Source organism: Centruroides sculpturatus, unplaced genomic scaffold (assembly GCF_000671375.1).
Source record: "Centruroides sculpturatus isolate CEXI.00-Female unplaced genomic scaffold, Cexi_2.0 scaffold31, whole genome shotgun sequence".
Taxonomy (NCBI): Eukaryota; Metazoa; Arthropoda; class Arachnida; order Scorpiones; family Buthidae; genus Centruroides; species Centruroides sculpturatus.
The window spans coordinates 1212342-1227979 of record NW_019384496.1 but is presented as its reverse complement, the minus strand read 5'-3'; the positions used below and the strand labels follow the sequence as shown (position 1 = coordinate 1227979).

The following is a 15638-nucleotide window of genomic DNA, read 5'->3' as shown; positions in this document are numbered from 1 at the left end:
GATGGTTTGAAACTGAAACTAGAGCAGAAGAGTCACGAAAGAATACATTTTCTAGATATTGACATACAATTAAAAGGAGATTGCATAACAACTAGCATTTACGTAAAACCTACGCACAATCCTCTCTACATACCAGCTAATTTGAATGACCCGCATGAATACAAAATGTCAGCATTTCGGGCACTCATTAGGAGAGCGTTTACTTATTGCTCCAATATATTGGATAGGAGTAAAGAGATTAACAGAATTAAGGAAGTAGCTACAAATTTGGGTTTCCGCAGAAGTACAATTGAAGGGCTAGTAAAAAGTTATGAAAGAGGCAAGAGGCTAAGAACGGGAACAGATCAATTTAAGATCACAAAATTTACGTATAATAAAAACTTCAAGGACATCATGAAGCAAGTTTCAGATAAAAAACGCTCCAAAATTATTTACAAAAGAGGTCCTAATTTATACAGTATTCTTAGAAACGACAAAGACAAGCTTAATTTAAGAAAGAAGAAACAGCGGGCGTGTATAAAATTCCCTTTGAAAATCAACAGCTAGGAATTAGGAAGGACTATATTGGAGTCAAAAGACGAAATTTGGCTATTAGGCTTAAAGAACACATATAAGACATTAGCAAAGGACATTGTACCACGGTTTTGTCAAATATGGCACAAGCGGAGGCTTCAGTAGTTAAATGGAATGAAGCATCTATTCTCAAGATGTCGAGGTCCCCATCTTTGGCGCTGCAACATGAAAAAATTGAAATGTATAAGAGTTAATTAGGAGACGGCTGTTTCAATGCAAGGGATGCTGATGGTTTACCATCAGCATGGAAGTTCCTTGTAAAAGAAAAGTTAAAACACAAATTCTTAGTTCCTATATGCCCTTTATAATGTGATGTTTTTTATGTATATATTTTTTATAAATTTAGTCCTTTTGTGCATTTAATCCTTTAGGTTTGTTTATTTTGTTTATATTTTTATTTTTGTTTTTATTTTATATCGCCCTATTTATTATTTATATTAATATGGCGTCAATCTATTTAGTATACTTATTTTGTATATTGATTGGTTAAATTATTTTTCGTTTTAATTTTGAATTTATAATGATCAAACGTTCCATTTAATACAATTTTGAAATACGTTCAAATGCCAGTTCACCTGAAGATGGCCTGTTCCATTAGGCTGAAAATGTTTGTGTTTCAATAAATATATCTCAGCATATAATGTGTTGTGTTTTTATTAAAGGTAAACTATATAGAAAGTTTGTTGGGTTCTATTTTGTCCAAAAAAAATATGAATATTCTGTTGTGTTTTTGAATATAAATAGGTACAATGAAATTATATTTTATTACATTAATTCCATTTAGTAGATTGCTATAAATCTCAAATTGATATTCGAAAACACCTAGAGAAAAAAATTTTAATATTTTTAAACAAAAATTGTTTATTTTTAATTATTAACTAAATGAAATCATATTTAAACATTAATAGATTTTAAAATTAATGAAAATGATGAAATTAAGATTTTAAAACTGTATTAATTTTCAAAATGTATAATTCTATATCATATTAAAAATCAAAAGTTTATTTTTTTTTTTATACAAATACTAGCAGATGAGCCCAGTGTTGCTCAGGCAAAAAGTAATGATAGATAAGATTATTAGATTATAGTCGATCTTACCATTTTCACTGGGTGCAAGAATTAGGTCCCTCCTCTTCCAAGATTAATTAGAGAATTTGTAGATATCTGCTTACCACACCGGAATAATGATGATAAAGGCTTGCTGCAACCACTAACTGGTTTGTAGTACCACTAAGTGATGAATAACAAACGTTTCCGTAATCCCTTCTGGGTTCTTCTTCAGGTTTAATTAATTCCAAACAGAAGCTGGAACTATCAGAATCATTCATAAATATAAATCTAAATATATAAAATTACTTGTTTTGACTGACTGACTGAGTGATTCATCATCATCCAAAGCAAACAATTGAACCTAAGAGGTGAAATTTAGTACACAGTTAGGGTATGTCATGAAAACGCATACTAAGAAGGGATTTTTCTAAATTTCCCCCTGCGGGGAGAGGGAAAGGATTAAGACTTAACCTGAAGAACAGCTTCTACTGTACTATTTTAGATGCAATTTTTTGTTTTCAACTACATTTAGTCTTCATTGAGTACTTAGGTGTATTAAATTGATAACATTTCAGACATTGTTATAAATATTTTTATATATTTTGATTTTTTAACCAAATGTTTGAACTGTTTTAAATTTGAATTTGTTATTGCATATTGGTTGGATTATAGAACAATTGTAAACGTTCCAGAAAATTGATCAAATTGAAAACAGTTCATTTGATTCTCAGCAATTCTCATCATTCTCAGCGATAGGTGTTATATAACAATTACTATGGTTGTTGAAATACTGAATATAAATGGTGTTTGCTTGCAAAGTTGTGGGTAACAGCTAGTTTGAACATAAAATCGAACATTAAGACAAAAATTTCAAATACAGTAAACTTATGCGCAGGCACTCGCATGTCAACTTTAAGTACGATGGGACACTAAATATTGTTGAGAATTTTTAGAAGGGTTAAAAAATATTCTGCAAAAATTAAAAAAATGGCACCTAAAATTGTACAGTAGAAGCTGAGTTCTTTGGGGTAATCCTTAACCCTCTATCTTTCCCCTGCAGGAGGAGTTTCCAAAAATCTGTTTTTAATGTGCATTCTCATGGCATACTCTATTAAAATGCTGTCAAAAACACAAAAATCTGCATCTAAAATAGTATAATAGAAGCCATTCTTCAGGTTAAGTCTTAATCCTCTCCCTCTCCCCCGCAGAAGGGAATTTCGAAAAATCCCTTCTTAGTGTGCATTTTCATAACTGTGTACCAAATTTCACCTATTTAGGTTCAGCGGTTTACTCTGGGCAATGATGAATCAGTCAGTCTGTCAGGACATGTAATTTTATCTACTGTATATAGATTAAATGTTTTTAAAGAGTGATTAGATGCTAATAAATATTTAATATGCTTTATTTCTCATAACAGTAAAATTTTATAATTTAAAAATTCACTTATATATAATTTCAGAAACAAACAGGTCGGGATGCATCCCAGATATTTCATGACACAGCAGGTTGGAAATGCCTAGAAACAAGTATGAAGTAAGTGTATAAATTCAGTTTAATTTAAATATTTATTGAAAAATTTATACTAAAAGTGTATTTGAATGCTTTTAACATTAATAATTATTTTTTATTTAATCTTATATTTAAATTAATAAAAAATATAACTACACTATTTAGAAAAGTTGTTAAATATAATGTTTTAAATGTACTTTTTGAATGTAATTAAATATTTTAAACGTTATATATTGTGTATTGCAATAAGAGTTTGAATTTAGTAAATAACAATATTATTGTACAGGGCAGCGCTGTCCAACTTATCATAGCCCTCGGGCCATATTTTCTTCACAAACGTTTCGGGGGCCAAGAAGGTTGATAAACCACATGACATTTGCATAGTGCTACGGTTCAGTAAGCATTAATTGGTCAGCGAGTCCGATGTTGACGCTATAAAAAGGCGACAGTTCGACACACCGGATATACGTCACTCTCGTCTAAGTTCGACTTGGGAATTTTTTTGTTCAATAATAAATGTGAATTCTTCTTCCTGGAAAAAATAAGACATTCCCTGAAAATAAGACCTAGCGCATTTTTCAGAGCAAAAATTAATATAAGACACTGTCTTATTTTCGGGGAAACACGGTAGTAAAATAATTTTAATATTAATAATAATAATTTAGTAACATAAATTTATTCATAGTAAAATGTACTCGCGGGCCGTAAAAATTATTTGGAGGGCCGCCAGTTGGACAGCGCTGATACAGGGTATTAAAAATAAAGTGAATTGGTTCCTTAACTTTGGAATGATTAAAGTTAGGCGGATTGGACTAACTATGGCCAAACAATGTACAAGGGAATCATGCATGTCCAAAATTTTGGGTTGGAAACACTTGAATTATGAGATCCTATGGAAGTTTCTCATTAAAGTGTAGTGATAATCGGATCAAAAATGGTGTCATCAGAAAGTACATGAAAATCTAAACAGCGTTTGATCTGAGGCAATTTTTGATAACTTGTGCTGTCGTCAAGTAAAGAAACAAACATCTAAGTTAGGATAAGCAGACAAACAAACAAGCAAGCAAGCATGTTTGTGCTATTAAAGCTATTTATACTGACTACAGTACAACATTTGTATATGGCTGCAGTTGGCCATTATGGTAGATGCCTGAGAATCTATGACTTTGCATTATTAATGTCTGAATTAATAGCAACAAGGACAATTAGTTTTACCCTGATTTGCAAAAACACAGTCAAAAACTCCAGCCATTAAAGTTGACCATACTGACCACAACAATTTGTGTTGTAGTCTTATGGTCAACTTTAATAGCACAGAGCATGTTAACAGCAGTTGTGCCTGTTCACATGCTTGCCACCTGCCTTTCCTGACCAGAGCCATCAAGAGCTTGTATGGAGTCCAGGAATAGAGCAGACTTCTTTTGCTTCCTAGCAGGTCCTTTTATCCCTTTGTGTTTTGAACAAATGAAATAGATATAATGCTTCTATATTAATAAAAAGTAGCCTTAAAGATTTTATTTTCTGTTAGTAAAAATAATGTTAATTTTATAGGGGTCGGAATCACTATGGACCTTTAAGTTTTCTCTAGGGAAAAATACCCAATTTTTTTCCCCTATAGACAGTCTTGTTCCTGACTTAAATGTTTATGTTAACTCATGCTGTCATTGAGTAAAGTAATCAAAAATTATCCCAAAGTAAACATGTTTAAATTTTTATGTACAGTACTTTCTGATACAGTAGAGCCTCGAAAACTTGGCACTCGATAACCCGGCACTCCGGATAACTCGGCCACACCCTGGCAGGGCAAAAAAAATCCTTAGTTAATTAATTTTCATTATAGACAGCTTTATGCCTCATAAAGTATTTTTCTGAGGTCTGTCTTATCAGGTAAATTACTGTACACAGTGTATTCATTAATTTTCATTTTCATGTAGTAAAGGCTCTATGCCTTCATAAAGGTCATACTTTTCCTTTGTTTAAGGGTATTTGGACAGTTTATTCTCTATTGTATTCTCAAGTAAACAATACATACAAATACAGTACAGTATTTTCTGAGGAAACACTCATACTTAGTTTTTTTAACCCCATTTCCGATAACCCGGCATTTTCACAAACTCGGCCACCCTTTGGTCCACATTAGGCCGAGTTTTCGAGGCTCTACTGTAACACTATTTTTGACCTCATGTATAATTGGACTTTAACAAGAAATCCTTATAGGACCTCATGAGAGACACAAACTCACTAACTTTTATTAATGTATAGTTTATTTATTTATTTATTTTTATTTATTTAGACATACTGGGTTTAAGAACCCATGATGCGGGAAACACAAAAATCATTACACATACATTACAAACCAAAAAAATATTACAAACCATAATTTATTATTACAGAGAAAATTAACATATACATAAATAAAACAAATTATACAAAAATTGTAATTGATACCAAAAAAATATATTTAAACTAAATATCCAAATATAAAAGAAACAAAAACAAAATTATGGGGAGAACTATCCAAACAAAAAACAACTTTATGAACAAAAATTAATTACACCCACCTATAAGAGAAAAAAAGATTGAGTTATCTTGTCAAAATATGGATAGTCTCCCAAAACTTCTTAGCCACGAATGCACTTTTAAAAGACAAAAACAAATGCCACCTTTGGGCAAAATTAGATACTCCATTATGCAAAAACAAAAATGTACGTCACACTCCGTACAAAAGATCACTGAAACAAAATAAGTCAACATAAGATTACCTAAAACTTAATTTAATCTTCTGAACAAAATTAATTAAATCAAAATTGCTTAAATTACCAATAAGGTCCAAAAACTTCTCAAACGGAATAATAGAGATACCAAAAACACTTTTTTGAATTTTTTCTAAATTCATACACCTAGCTATCATGTGAAAAGCATCCACTAGCTCAATGGTTCCCAATTAGTGGTACGCATACCCTGAGGGTATGTGAAATTGCATGAAGAGGTATGTGCGGCAATCTAAAATCGGTCAATTTAAAATTTAAATGCATGAGATGAAGCAATCAAAAAAATAATGGGTGGACCATCAAAAATTCGGCAATTTACAACATGATGTCAAATGCACAAATTTGTTTATTTATAACTAAAAATATTCTCGAAATTTCATCAAAAAAATGTGTTTGTGACAATACCTAAATGAAATTCTTATGCAAGAAACAAAAATTGTACAATTAACACAAACTGTGTTAATTGTACAATTATCATTATTATCATGTCAGCGAAGCGGCAATAAAATATTTACTACCATTTTGCACAACATACCTCTGTGAGAGTGAATTTTCGGCCATGACAAACATGAAAACTAAACATCATCACCGACTTCGACTCGAAGATGACTCGAGACTGAAGCTGACCAAAAAGCAACCAGATTTTACAAAGTTGTGCAAAGAAAATCATGCACATTTGTCACATTAAAATTAAATAACCTTATGTTATTTTCATTATTATTAGAATTGTATTTTAAAGGTAATAAATGTAAAAAAACTTATCTATTTATCACTAGCTGTCTACCCATAGCTTCGCTTGCATTATATCGAATTTTCTCGCAGTAAAATGTAGCCTATGTCCATGTCCAACATGTAAGCTATCTCTGTGCCAAATTTTATTAAAACCTGTTCAGTGGTTTAGATGTGAAAAGGTAACATACAGATAGGCAGAATTACCTTCAAATTTATAATATTAGTGTGGATTAATATGAATTTCTGCTATAAGGGTAAGTGAGTTTGAGCTCTTTCTTGAAGTGGTACGCAGGAAAAACTAATTGGGAACCACTGCACTATCTGATCATTCTGACAATATTTGCAAATTTTTCTGCGATAATTCTGTAAAAAATTAAGAGAGTTACATCTGATTTGCATTACCGTAGAGCTAATATTGAAAGAAAAATTGCTATTGTAAATCGAACAGCCGAAAAAATATTTGTTTAAATGCTTATACCAAACATTATAAAAAATTACATTAATACGTCAATTTAAATCAAGAATAAAATTATCAAAATAATTTAATTTTAAGGAGGAGCAACAGTAATAATTATTTAATAATTCATCAAAATTAATACCATTATTAACACAAATTTTCCTTAAAGTTTTAGACCACAAAAAGTCCCTCTTATTTAACACATAACACAAACACATTCTACTCCATTGCTTTTCATCCAATTCAATAGTTCTGAAGATCCAATTCAAACACTTATTTAATATTGTAAAAGACAAAGGTAATAGCGAACACTCCATAAAAATCAAGTAACTTGGGATACAACGAGACAAACCAAATAACTTTTTTATAAAATTAACCAAACCTGGATCCAACTTGTCGCATTGATATCCCCAAACTTCAGATGCATATAACAAAGATGATGTAACAATTGAATTAAAAATCCTTAAATAATCTTTTAAATTACGTAATTTAGCCGATCTACACATCTGAATAACTTTATCAGTTTTAATAAAGGCATTCTTTGTAGCAGTTTGAATATGGTATTTGTATTTTCCATTGTACTTAAATATCACACCCAGATATTTATATTGGGAAACTACCTATTACATCATTTCTAAACCACCATTTATCCAATTTAGCAAGTTTACCACCATTATGGAAGACAACAACTTTAGATTTCATAAGATTCAAGCTCATATTATTTTCTAATAAATATTTATCCAAAATATTAATAAATCCTTGTAAACATCTAACAGAGTCGGCAATCAGAACTATGCCATCTGCATAAGCCAATATTTTGGTACTAATGCCGTTCACCTTGATACCTTCATAGTCAGAGTTACTTATTTGTTCAATTAAATCATTTAAATATACACTAAACAACACAGGACTTAAAACATAGCCCTGCTTAACTCCAGTAGCAGTGAAAAAAGACCTAGAACAAAGACGACCCCATTTAATCTTCACATTAAACTCTTTATACAATTCTGCAAGCAAAGAAACAAATTTGAAGCTAATACCATGTTTCAAGAGTTTTTTCCACATTAAATTCCTATCTACGGTATCAAAAGCTGAGGACAAGTCAACGAAGAATGCATATACTTTTCGCCTTTTTTCTCATTAATGTTTTAGTAATAAGAGTATGCAGAATATAAACATTGTCTAGAGTAGAATATTTTTTATGAAAACCGGCTTGATTCTCAAATAAAACATCGTTTAAATTTAACCAAGTAACCAACCTATGATACAATATATTGCAAAAAATTTTTGACACAGTTTAGCAGAGAAATTCCTCTATAATTACTGGGAATCGACTTAGAGTCATTTTTATAAACTGGACATAGAATAGCACTACTCCAATCTTTTGGGAACACCCCAAATCTCAAGATTCTATCAAAACTTCTAAGCAATATTGGAAACACAGAATCCATCCTCCAAAATTCAGAAGGTATACCATCAATCCCAGGCACAGTACCAACTTTAATTTTACTTAAAACATAGCTTAATTCAGAGTCCATAATGTCCACATCCAAAATTTTATCAGACCAACTTAAACACTCATTGAAGACAGATAAATCTACAATATAAGGAAGTGAAGAACCATATAAAAAATAAAAATAAGTAAACCATTCCTCCAAAGAAATGTTCACTCTACTATTATAATTTCTAATTTTACATAAATTCCAAAACCATTTGTTATTTTTACAGAAAATACCAGAATACTGAACAGTATACAAAAACTTTTTTTTTCTTAGCTAAACAAATTTTTTTAACCAAACCATGAAATAACACGAATAATTTACAATACAATTCCAAACCATTTTTCTTAAAAGCTCGCCAAACTCTATTTCTGTTACGGATCATTAGGTGACAGTCTAAATCAAACCAATTATTAATATTTATATAATCTTTTGGTTTAACATTCATATTATGGGAATTAGCCATCTCGACAATTAATTTAATAACATTTGATAAAGAAACAGAATCACAGTCTAACAAATATTTCTCCAAATCAAGCACAAAACTATTCATAGTCTCACAATTCCAAAAAATTCTTTCATACAAACTACCCTTATTATTTACCTTAGATTGAACAGGTTTATTCAAATATAATACCATGGGAAAGTGATCCGAAAGACAACAATCATCACCCACAGAAAAAGATTTAACACAACCCCATGCACAAAAAGTTGTTAAACCAAAATCAATAACTGAAGAACCCAAGCTAAACACAAATGTATATTCACCAGCTTCATCGCCAGACATTCTACCATTTAATATTAATAAATTTTTATCTGCACAAAATTGAAGCATCTTTTGACCCCTGCTATTTACAGTAACATCATTAGATGTCCTGCTTCTTTTAGCAGAATTGATACCATAAGCATCACCAATGTAATAAGGAATCACATTTCCCTTACCCATCCGAGCATTAAAGTCACCCAAAATAAATAAATTAGAATCTTTGTTGAAATAAAAATTATTTTGTCTCAAAAATTTCCTGCCAGCTATGCTCTTGCATATAAACAAAACATAGCAAAAATTCACCCACAGGGAATATAATATTAATCAAAATCAAAAAATCATCTTTATAAATTACTTTATAACAAAAACAAATTTTTAAAAATATCAACCATCGAGCCTTAAATCTATCCCTACAACCGTCTCTAAAAGCATCACCAATGATACAATTATAATCCAATAAAATTTCTAAGTTACTTTTATTACTTTTAGAAGAATACCAAGTTTCAGATAAAAAAAAAATCAAATCAGATTGCGATATATACTTCCAAAACAAATTCAGCTTATTTTTAATACCAGCACAATTCCACACCATTATAGAGATAGCCTGGATCAGTGGTTGCTATGAGAAACAACAATAATTTTACCCGAATCCTCATCATATTCGTATTTCACTCCATCAATAAATATTTTATCATAAGTTAAACGGATTTTCTGAGCACCTTCCGATTTCTTCTGTTTTCCAAACATCCTTAACTTATACCTAATGTCTCTTAATCGTTGAGAAAAGTCATCATTAACAAATACATTCAAATTACAAGACTCAAAAACTATTTTTTAAAAGATAACTTATCATTAAAAGAACCAAATTGACAAATTATTATTCTAGGCCTGTCACCAAATTTCTTACCAACTCGCCTAGCATTGACATATCTCAACAGAGGCAAATTCAACTTATTCATAGCAAAAGATTTAACTGCCTCTAATGTATCAATTGCCGATTCTCCAGCTCCTTCCTCCAAACCATGTATAACTATATTATTAATTCTCCACTGATTATCCATGTAATCCATCTCACGTTCAATTTTCAACACTTTCATACTAATATTATCAATAAGAGAAGAACTCACCAGCTTCGGTCCATCCGAACTGATCCTGGCCTTGATATCAACTAATCTAACCTCAAAGTCAACAAGTGCTTCATCCACATTCTTAAGCCATTCCGTAAGATGGTCGAGTCGCTTTATAAAATCCTCCACCTTACCATTAAGAGCAGCATGCATACGCAATAATAAACGTACACCTTCGGATATGTCAAAATTCAAAAACCTCCTCGTTTTGACTGTAACTACTACTCCTAGGTCTACTTGGTGTTCTCTCCGGCACAGTCGGTGAATAAGTCTTCCTTTTTATGCCTTGGGACATGATAAAACAAGAACTTACTTTTAAAGGACAAAAACAAATGCCATCTTTGGGCAAAATCAGATACTCCAATATGCAAAAACAAACATGTACATCACACTCCGTACAAAAGATCACAATAAGGTCCAAAACATTCTCAAACGGAATAATAGAGATACCAAAAACACTTTCTCGAATTTTTTCTAAATTAGTACACCTAGCTATCACGTGAAAAGCATCCACTAGCTGATCATCCTGACAATATATGCAAATTTCTCTGCAATATTTCTATAAGAGAAAAAAATTGAGTTATCTTGTCAAAATGTGGATAGTCTCCCCAATGTATAGTTAATTCCATTGCACCTTGTTGGGTCATAATTAGTCCAATCAATCCACTTTTAGTCATTCTAGGTTACATATATATAAAATGTAGAATTCAGAACAAATTTTGCATTATGTTAATTTTATTTTTAATTTCATATTAATATCTGTGAGAGATTGAAATGATAGTTTTATACAAATATCTAATACCATAAAGAAATAATGGCTTTGCTGACATGTTTAAATAGAAGCAGACTCCTTATAGAAAAAAAATGGTACTTTTAAAAGAGAATATTATGTTACCAGAAAATAAAATATTTCAAAAAAGTCAAATATTTTACTTCTTTGAAAATGTCAAACTTTGATCCTTGAAATTTCATAAACATCAGATTGTCTGAATGGTCAATTTAAGCAGCATCTGCTTATTTTTAAAGATATTTATTAATTTACTCTGTTTTATATGTGTGTGTGTTGTTTACATAAAGAACTATTAAATAAATTGAAACACAAGGGTAAAATATTGTATTAATAAAACATCAGAATTGCCCCTAATATGCAGAGTGATTATAATTAAATGGGAATTGTTTAGAGCTCTGTGTAGAAAGAACAATTGGGCCAAATGCTACTTACTGAATTTAGTATGTACAGTTTCTTGACCATAAACATTTAAGTTTATGGTCAAGAAAGTGTACATATCAAACAATAAAAAGTTTGAAAGAAATAATTAATTTTTCATGCCAGATTCTTATCAGATAAAAGTTTAACAGTACTGTCCATCTACATTAATAAGGTTTTGATGAGTAAAACACAAAATATAAATATTTTGCAAGCACTTTTGACATGTATAGAATGTCTTCTTCAGGTGAAACAAAAACAAATTTTAGAATGTTGATATGAATTTTAACATTAACGTTAATATGTTCTAATTGGAGGGCATATGTTATTTTTAAATGTTTAGCATTAATTTTTACTAATTGAAACACACAAGTTAAATTTAAATGGTGTGCTATTAAACTTATATTTTGACTGTTAATTGAATGTGTAATTGAAAATTATTAACAGCTGTGATTTAATTTTTTTATTGAATGGTATGAAACCAATATTTTTGGGTGCTCCAGGAGGCCTATTACATGACTCCAGTTTCTCAATTAATTAATAATATTTCCCAGATGAATAAACAGTTGTACATTGTACTGTACAAGGATGGAACATTCATTTCACAGGGGTATAAGTAATGATTGAGAATCCTTCTAGATAGTTCTGTTGAGATTTTGTTATTACAAATGTCATCTTGATATTGTAATGTTTGGCTTTGCAATTTTCTACTTGTGGCCCTAATATACAGTGAAGTTTAAATTGCAAGTGGTGCACTATGCACAAGAAAATAGAATTTGAGCAGTAGGATGAAACTTTGATGTAGATGAAAAAAGTGTGATGATGGATTCAAACAAAGGATGGTCTTGAGAAAACTTCACAAATCAGCTATCATTTTGCAGAAAGAGAGCAAAATATCCTGACCTGAAAGCAAATCTGAGATATATCCATGAAATTTAGGCAAATGTATTTTCTGTGTCTGTTGAAATGATTCAGTTCAAAGCCCAAAGGATTGTTCAAAATTTGAATGTTATCAAAAGTGAATTTAACAAGTTATGACTGGGCAAGACATTTCATGGCATGACACAAGTTTGTGATTTAGCATCAAATTTCAACAATGCAAAGGCTTCCTGACACTTACCAAGAAAAACTGCTCATATTTCAGAAATATGTCCTCAGCTTAAGAAAGACACATGGTTACAACTTGGGGGCAATAGCAATGCTGACAAAACTCCTGTCTTCTTTGATATGCCAAGTGACACTATAGTCAATCAGGCAGGTAAAAAAAAAGTTTTGGTGCAAACAATAGGAGCAGAAAAGCAATATTGTACTGTAATGCTGTGCATCCCTACTGATAGAAACAGGCTGCCATCTTATGTCACTTTTAAGCGTAAAACCCTGCCAAAAAAAAAAAAAAAAAACACTACCATCTGAAATATTGGTACAAATTCAAGATCAAGGCTGGATGACAGAAGAACTCTACATGGATTGACTGAAGTCAGTGTGGTTTCTATGTCCAGATGCACTGTTATGTTGGTGGTCCATGTTGGTTGTTGACAGCTTTTGAGGTCATCTGACTGAAAGTGTAAAAAAGAAGATAAGGGAGGAGAAAAGTTGACGTGGTTATGATACCAGGAGGGATGACTGGAATGCTGCAACTGCTTGACATATCCATCAAAAACATCCTTTTAAGGCTCACCTGTGGCATTTCTACTGCAATTGGAGGTGCAGTGCCAAAGATATGACATCTACAAGGTGGATAAGAAAACCATCCCTGTCTCAGATGTGCAAATGGATTGTGGCTTCATGGAAACTAATATTGGAACAAATAGTGTCCAAAATTTTCAAAATCAAGTCCATTTCCAATGCAATGGACAGGTCAGAAAACAATGCATCATCTTGCATCATCTAAGAACAAAGATTCAAGTGACACTGGTGATGACAGTAGAGTTTCATGTGAAGAACAAAAAGAATTGCTATCAGTTTCAAATGAAGACATTGATTACAGTTTTTATGGTCCTGGGGTATGTAAAGATAATTAATGATAATAAATTGCTTTAAAATTATTCATTAAATCAAGTATAGACTGTATTTTTTCATAACCCCACCTTACTTATGTGGCCAGAAATAGTATACGCTGAAGGTGGCCCATAAGTGAAGTTTTACTGTATTAGAGAAAAAAAATGTTCAAATAAAGCTAACCACAGAAGAAAATTTNAATTTTTAAGCAGTTTTTTTCTTAAAAAAATTTTTTATATGAGATTTTGTTGAGTTTAACAGTTTTAAAGTTGCAAGTTGCCTAGATTTTGTTACTTTGCTCCATTTTGAGAACGATAATATAATGGTGATGCAGGGACAAATATGCAAATAAGCTAAAACAAACTGCAGCTTAGGGCCTCGCATTATGAGTCTAAAGTTTAGGGCCCTTATAGCTGTAAGGAGGTGAGGGAAAGATACAAGTCTAATATATGAATGGTTTGGTGGAGAGAGGTGACCTGTTATATTATATCTTAGGGCATGTTATATGTTATAAGTGGACTTGTGGCCCTAATAAGGCCACAATTCTAAATCCAGCTCTGGGTAGATGTAACTAAAACATCTAGTAGGTATTAAGGCTAGAATTTAAACAAAATTTCATGAAATTCAGTATTCTATTTTGGAGTAGGACACTTTCCAATACGTTGCATTCGATACAAAAATACTTCATAACTATATAAAATAGGCAATTTTTCAGACTTTCGTGTTGATAATTTATATTATTTAAACTTAATTTCCACTTACTTTATTTCCAAATTTTGCCTTTTACGTTATATTTCAGCATATATTCAAGCGTATCTCGTCTACGTTCCTTCAGTAATTTACCTCTACTTCTACACATTTTTTATGTAGTTACATCAACGAATTTGTAAGTAAAATGATTAAATTTTGAGCATAAAACTTTAAAATATTCTTGATTTTTACAAAATAAATACATAAATAAATTTTCTAATATATAAACATCATTCAATCATCTCTAAATTCTATAGAAAGATTCCATTTTTCATAGGCTATATTCTTTCGACTTTAGGTGCGGGTTATATAAAGTAGAATAAACAAAAAGTAAAAATAGAATTGAAATTCTGAATATTTGATTTTTATTTGCAAATTTTATTTTATTTTATTTTTTTTTCCACTATTTTCTAAAGAGAAAAACCAAGGTGACTCGCAAATGGTTCGTTAACTTTTGCGTGTAGAAAAGGAACTAGAATGCATTTTCTCTCACAGGATAATGTATAAGAACAGGTGCGACGTTTCTCTCGCTACACAAGTAATCGTGACAAGATATTGAAGATCAAACGTGATTCCATCTCTTGTTTAACTGTTTCTATACGCCTTTCATCTTATTTTATACATAAAAATTTATATAATTAACCGTTATCTACATTAATATGTAACATATCTCGTCACTCCCTACATATAATCTACAGTTTCGTACGCGTTAATTAAATTTGAATACTGCAAAAATTTTGATTTTTCCCCCCTTTTTTTTGAAGATTATAAACCCATTTTCCTGTATAAATTTTTATTATATTGTAGAATTGTAATTTAAATTTGAAATTTAATTTTCTGGTTTATTGAATGTGTGTATAACTCCATTGAATGTATTTAATATTATGCAAAATTAAACAATCGTCTCATAACTTGTCATTTGAATAAATTGACAAGTGAAATGATTTCTGACGTGATTCACTCCTCTAAATTCATTAAATTCGTATAAATTTAATGTAAAGTGAGAAATGCAAACTTATACTTTAGTCCTTTAACCTTGTATACTTGCTGTTGAAGTCATTATTTCATCAATTTATATGAATATTTTGGTAATTTTTTAAATAGAATTTAATAAAACTATTAATATATTTAATGAGTTAAAACTATAAAATCGACGTTTTATGTAAATATTTTATACAAAATTCGTAAGTTTGTATGTC

The 15638-nt window shown here is 30.7% G+C and overlaps 1 protein-coding gene across 1 annotated transcript in view; it reads left to right on the top strand.

Annotated features, from left to right (window-relative positions):
- LOC111621949 overlaps positions 1–15638 on the top strand; it is a 91092-nt gene that overhangs the window by 30486 nt on the left and 44968 nt on the right. Inside the window, exon 3 of the mRNA XM_023364209.1 lies at positions 3083–3156. Coding sequence (XP_023219977.1) covers positions 3083–3156 — 74 coding nt within the window. The remainder of the gene's footprint in view (positions 1–3082; positions 3157–15638) is intronic.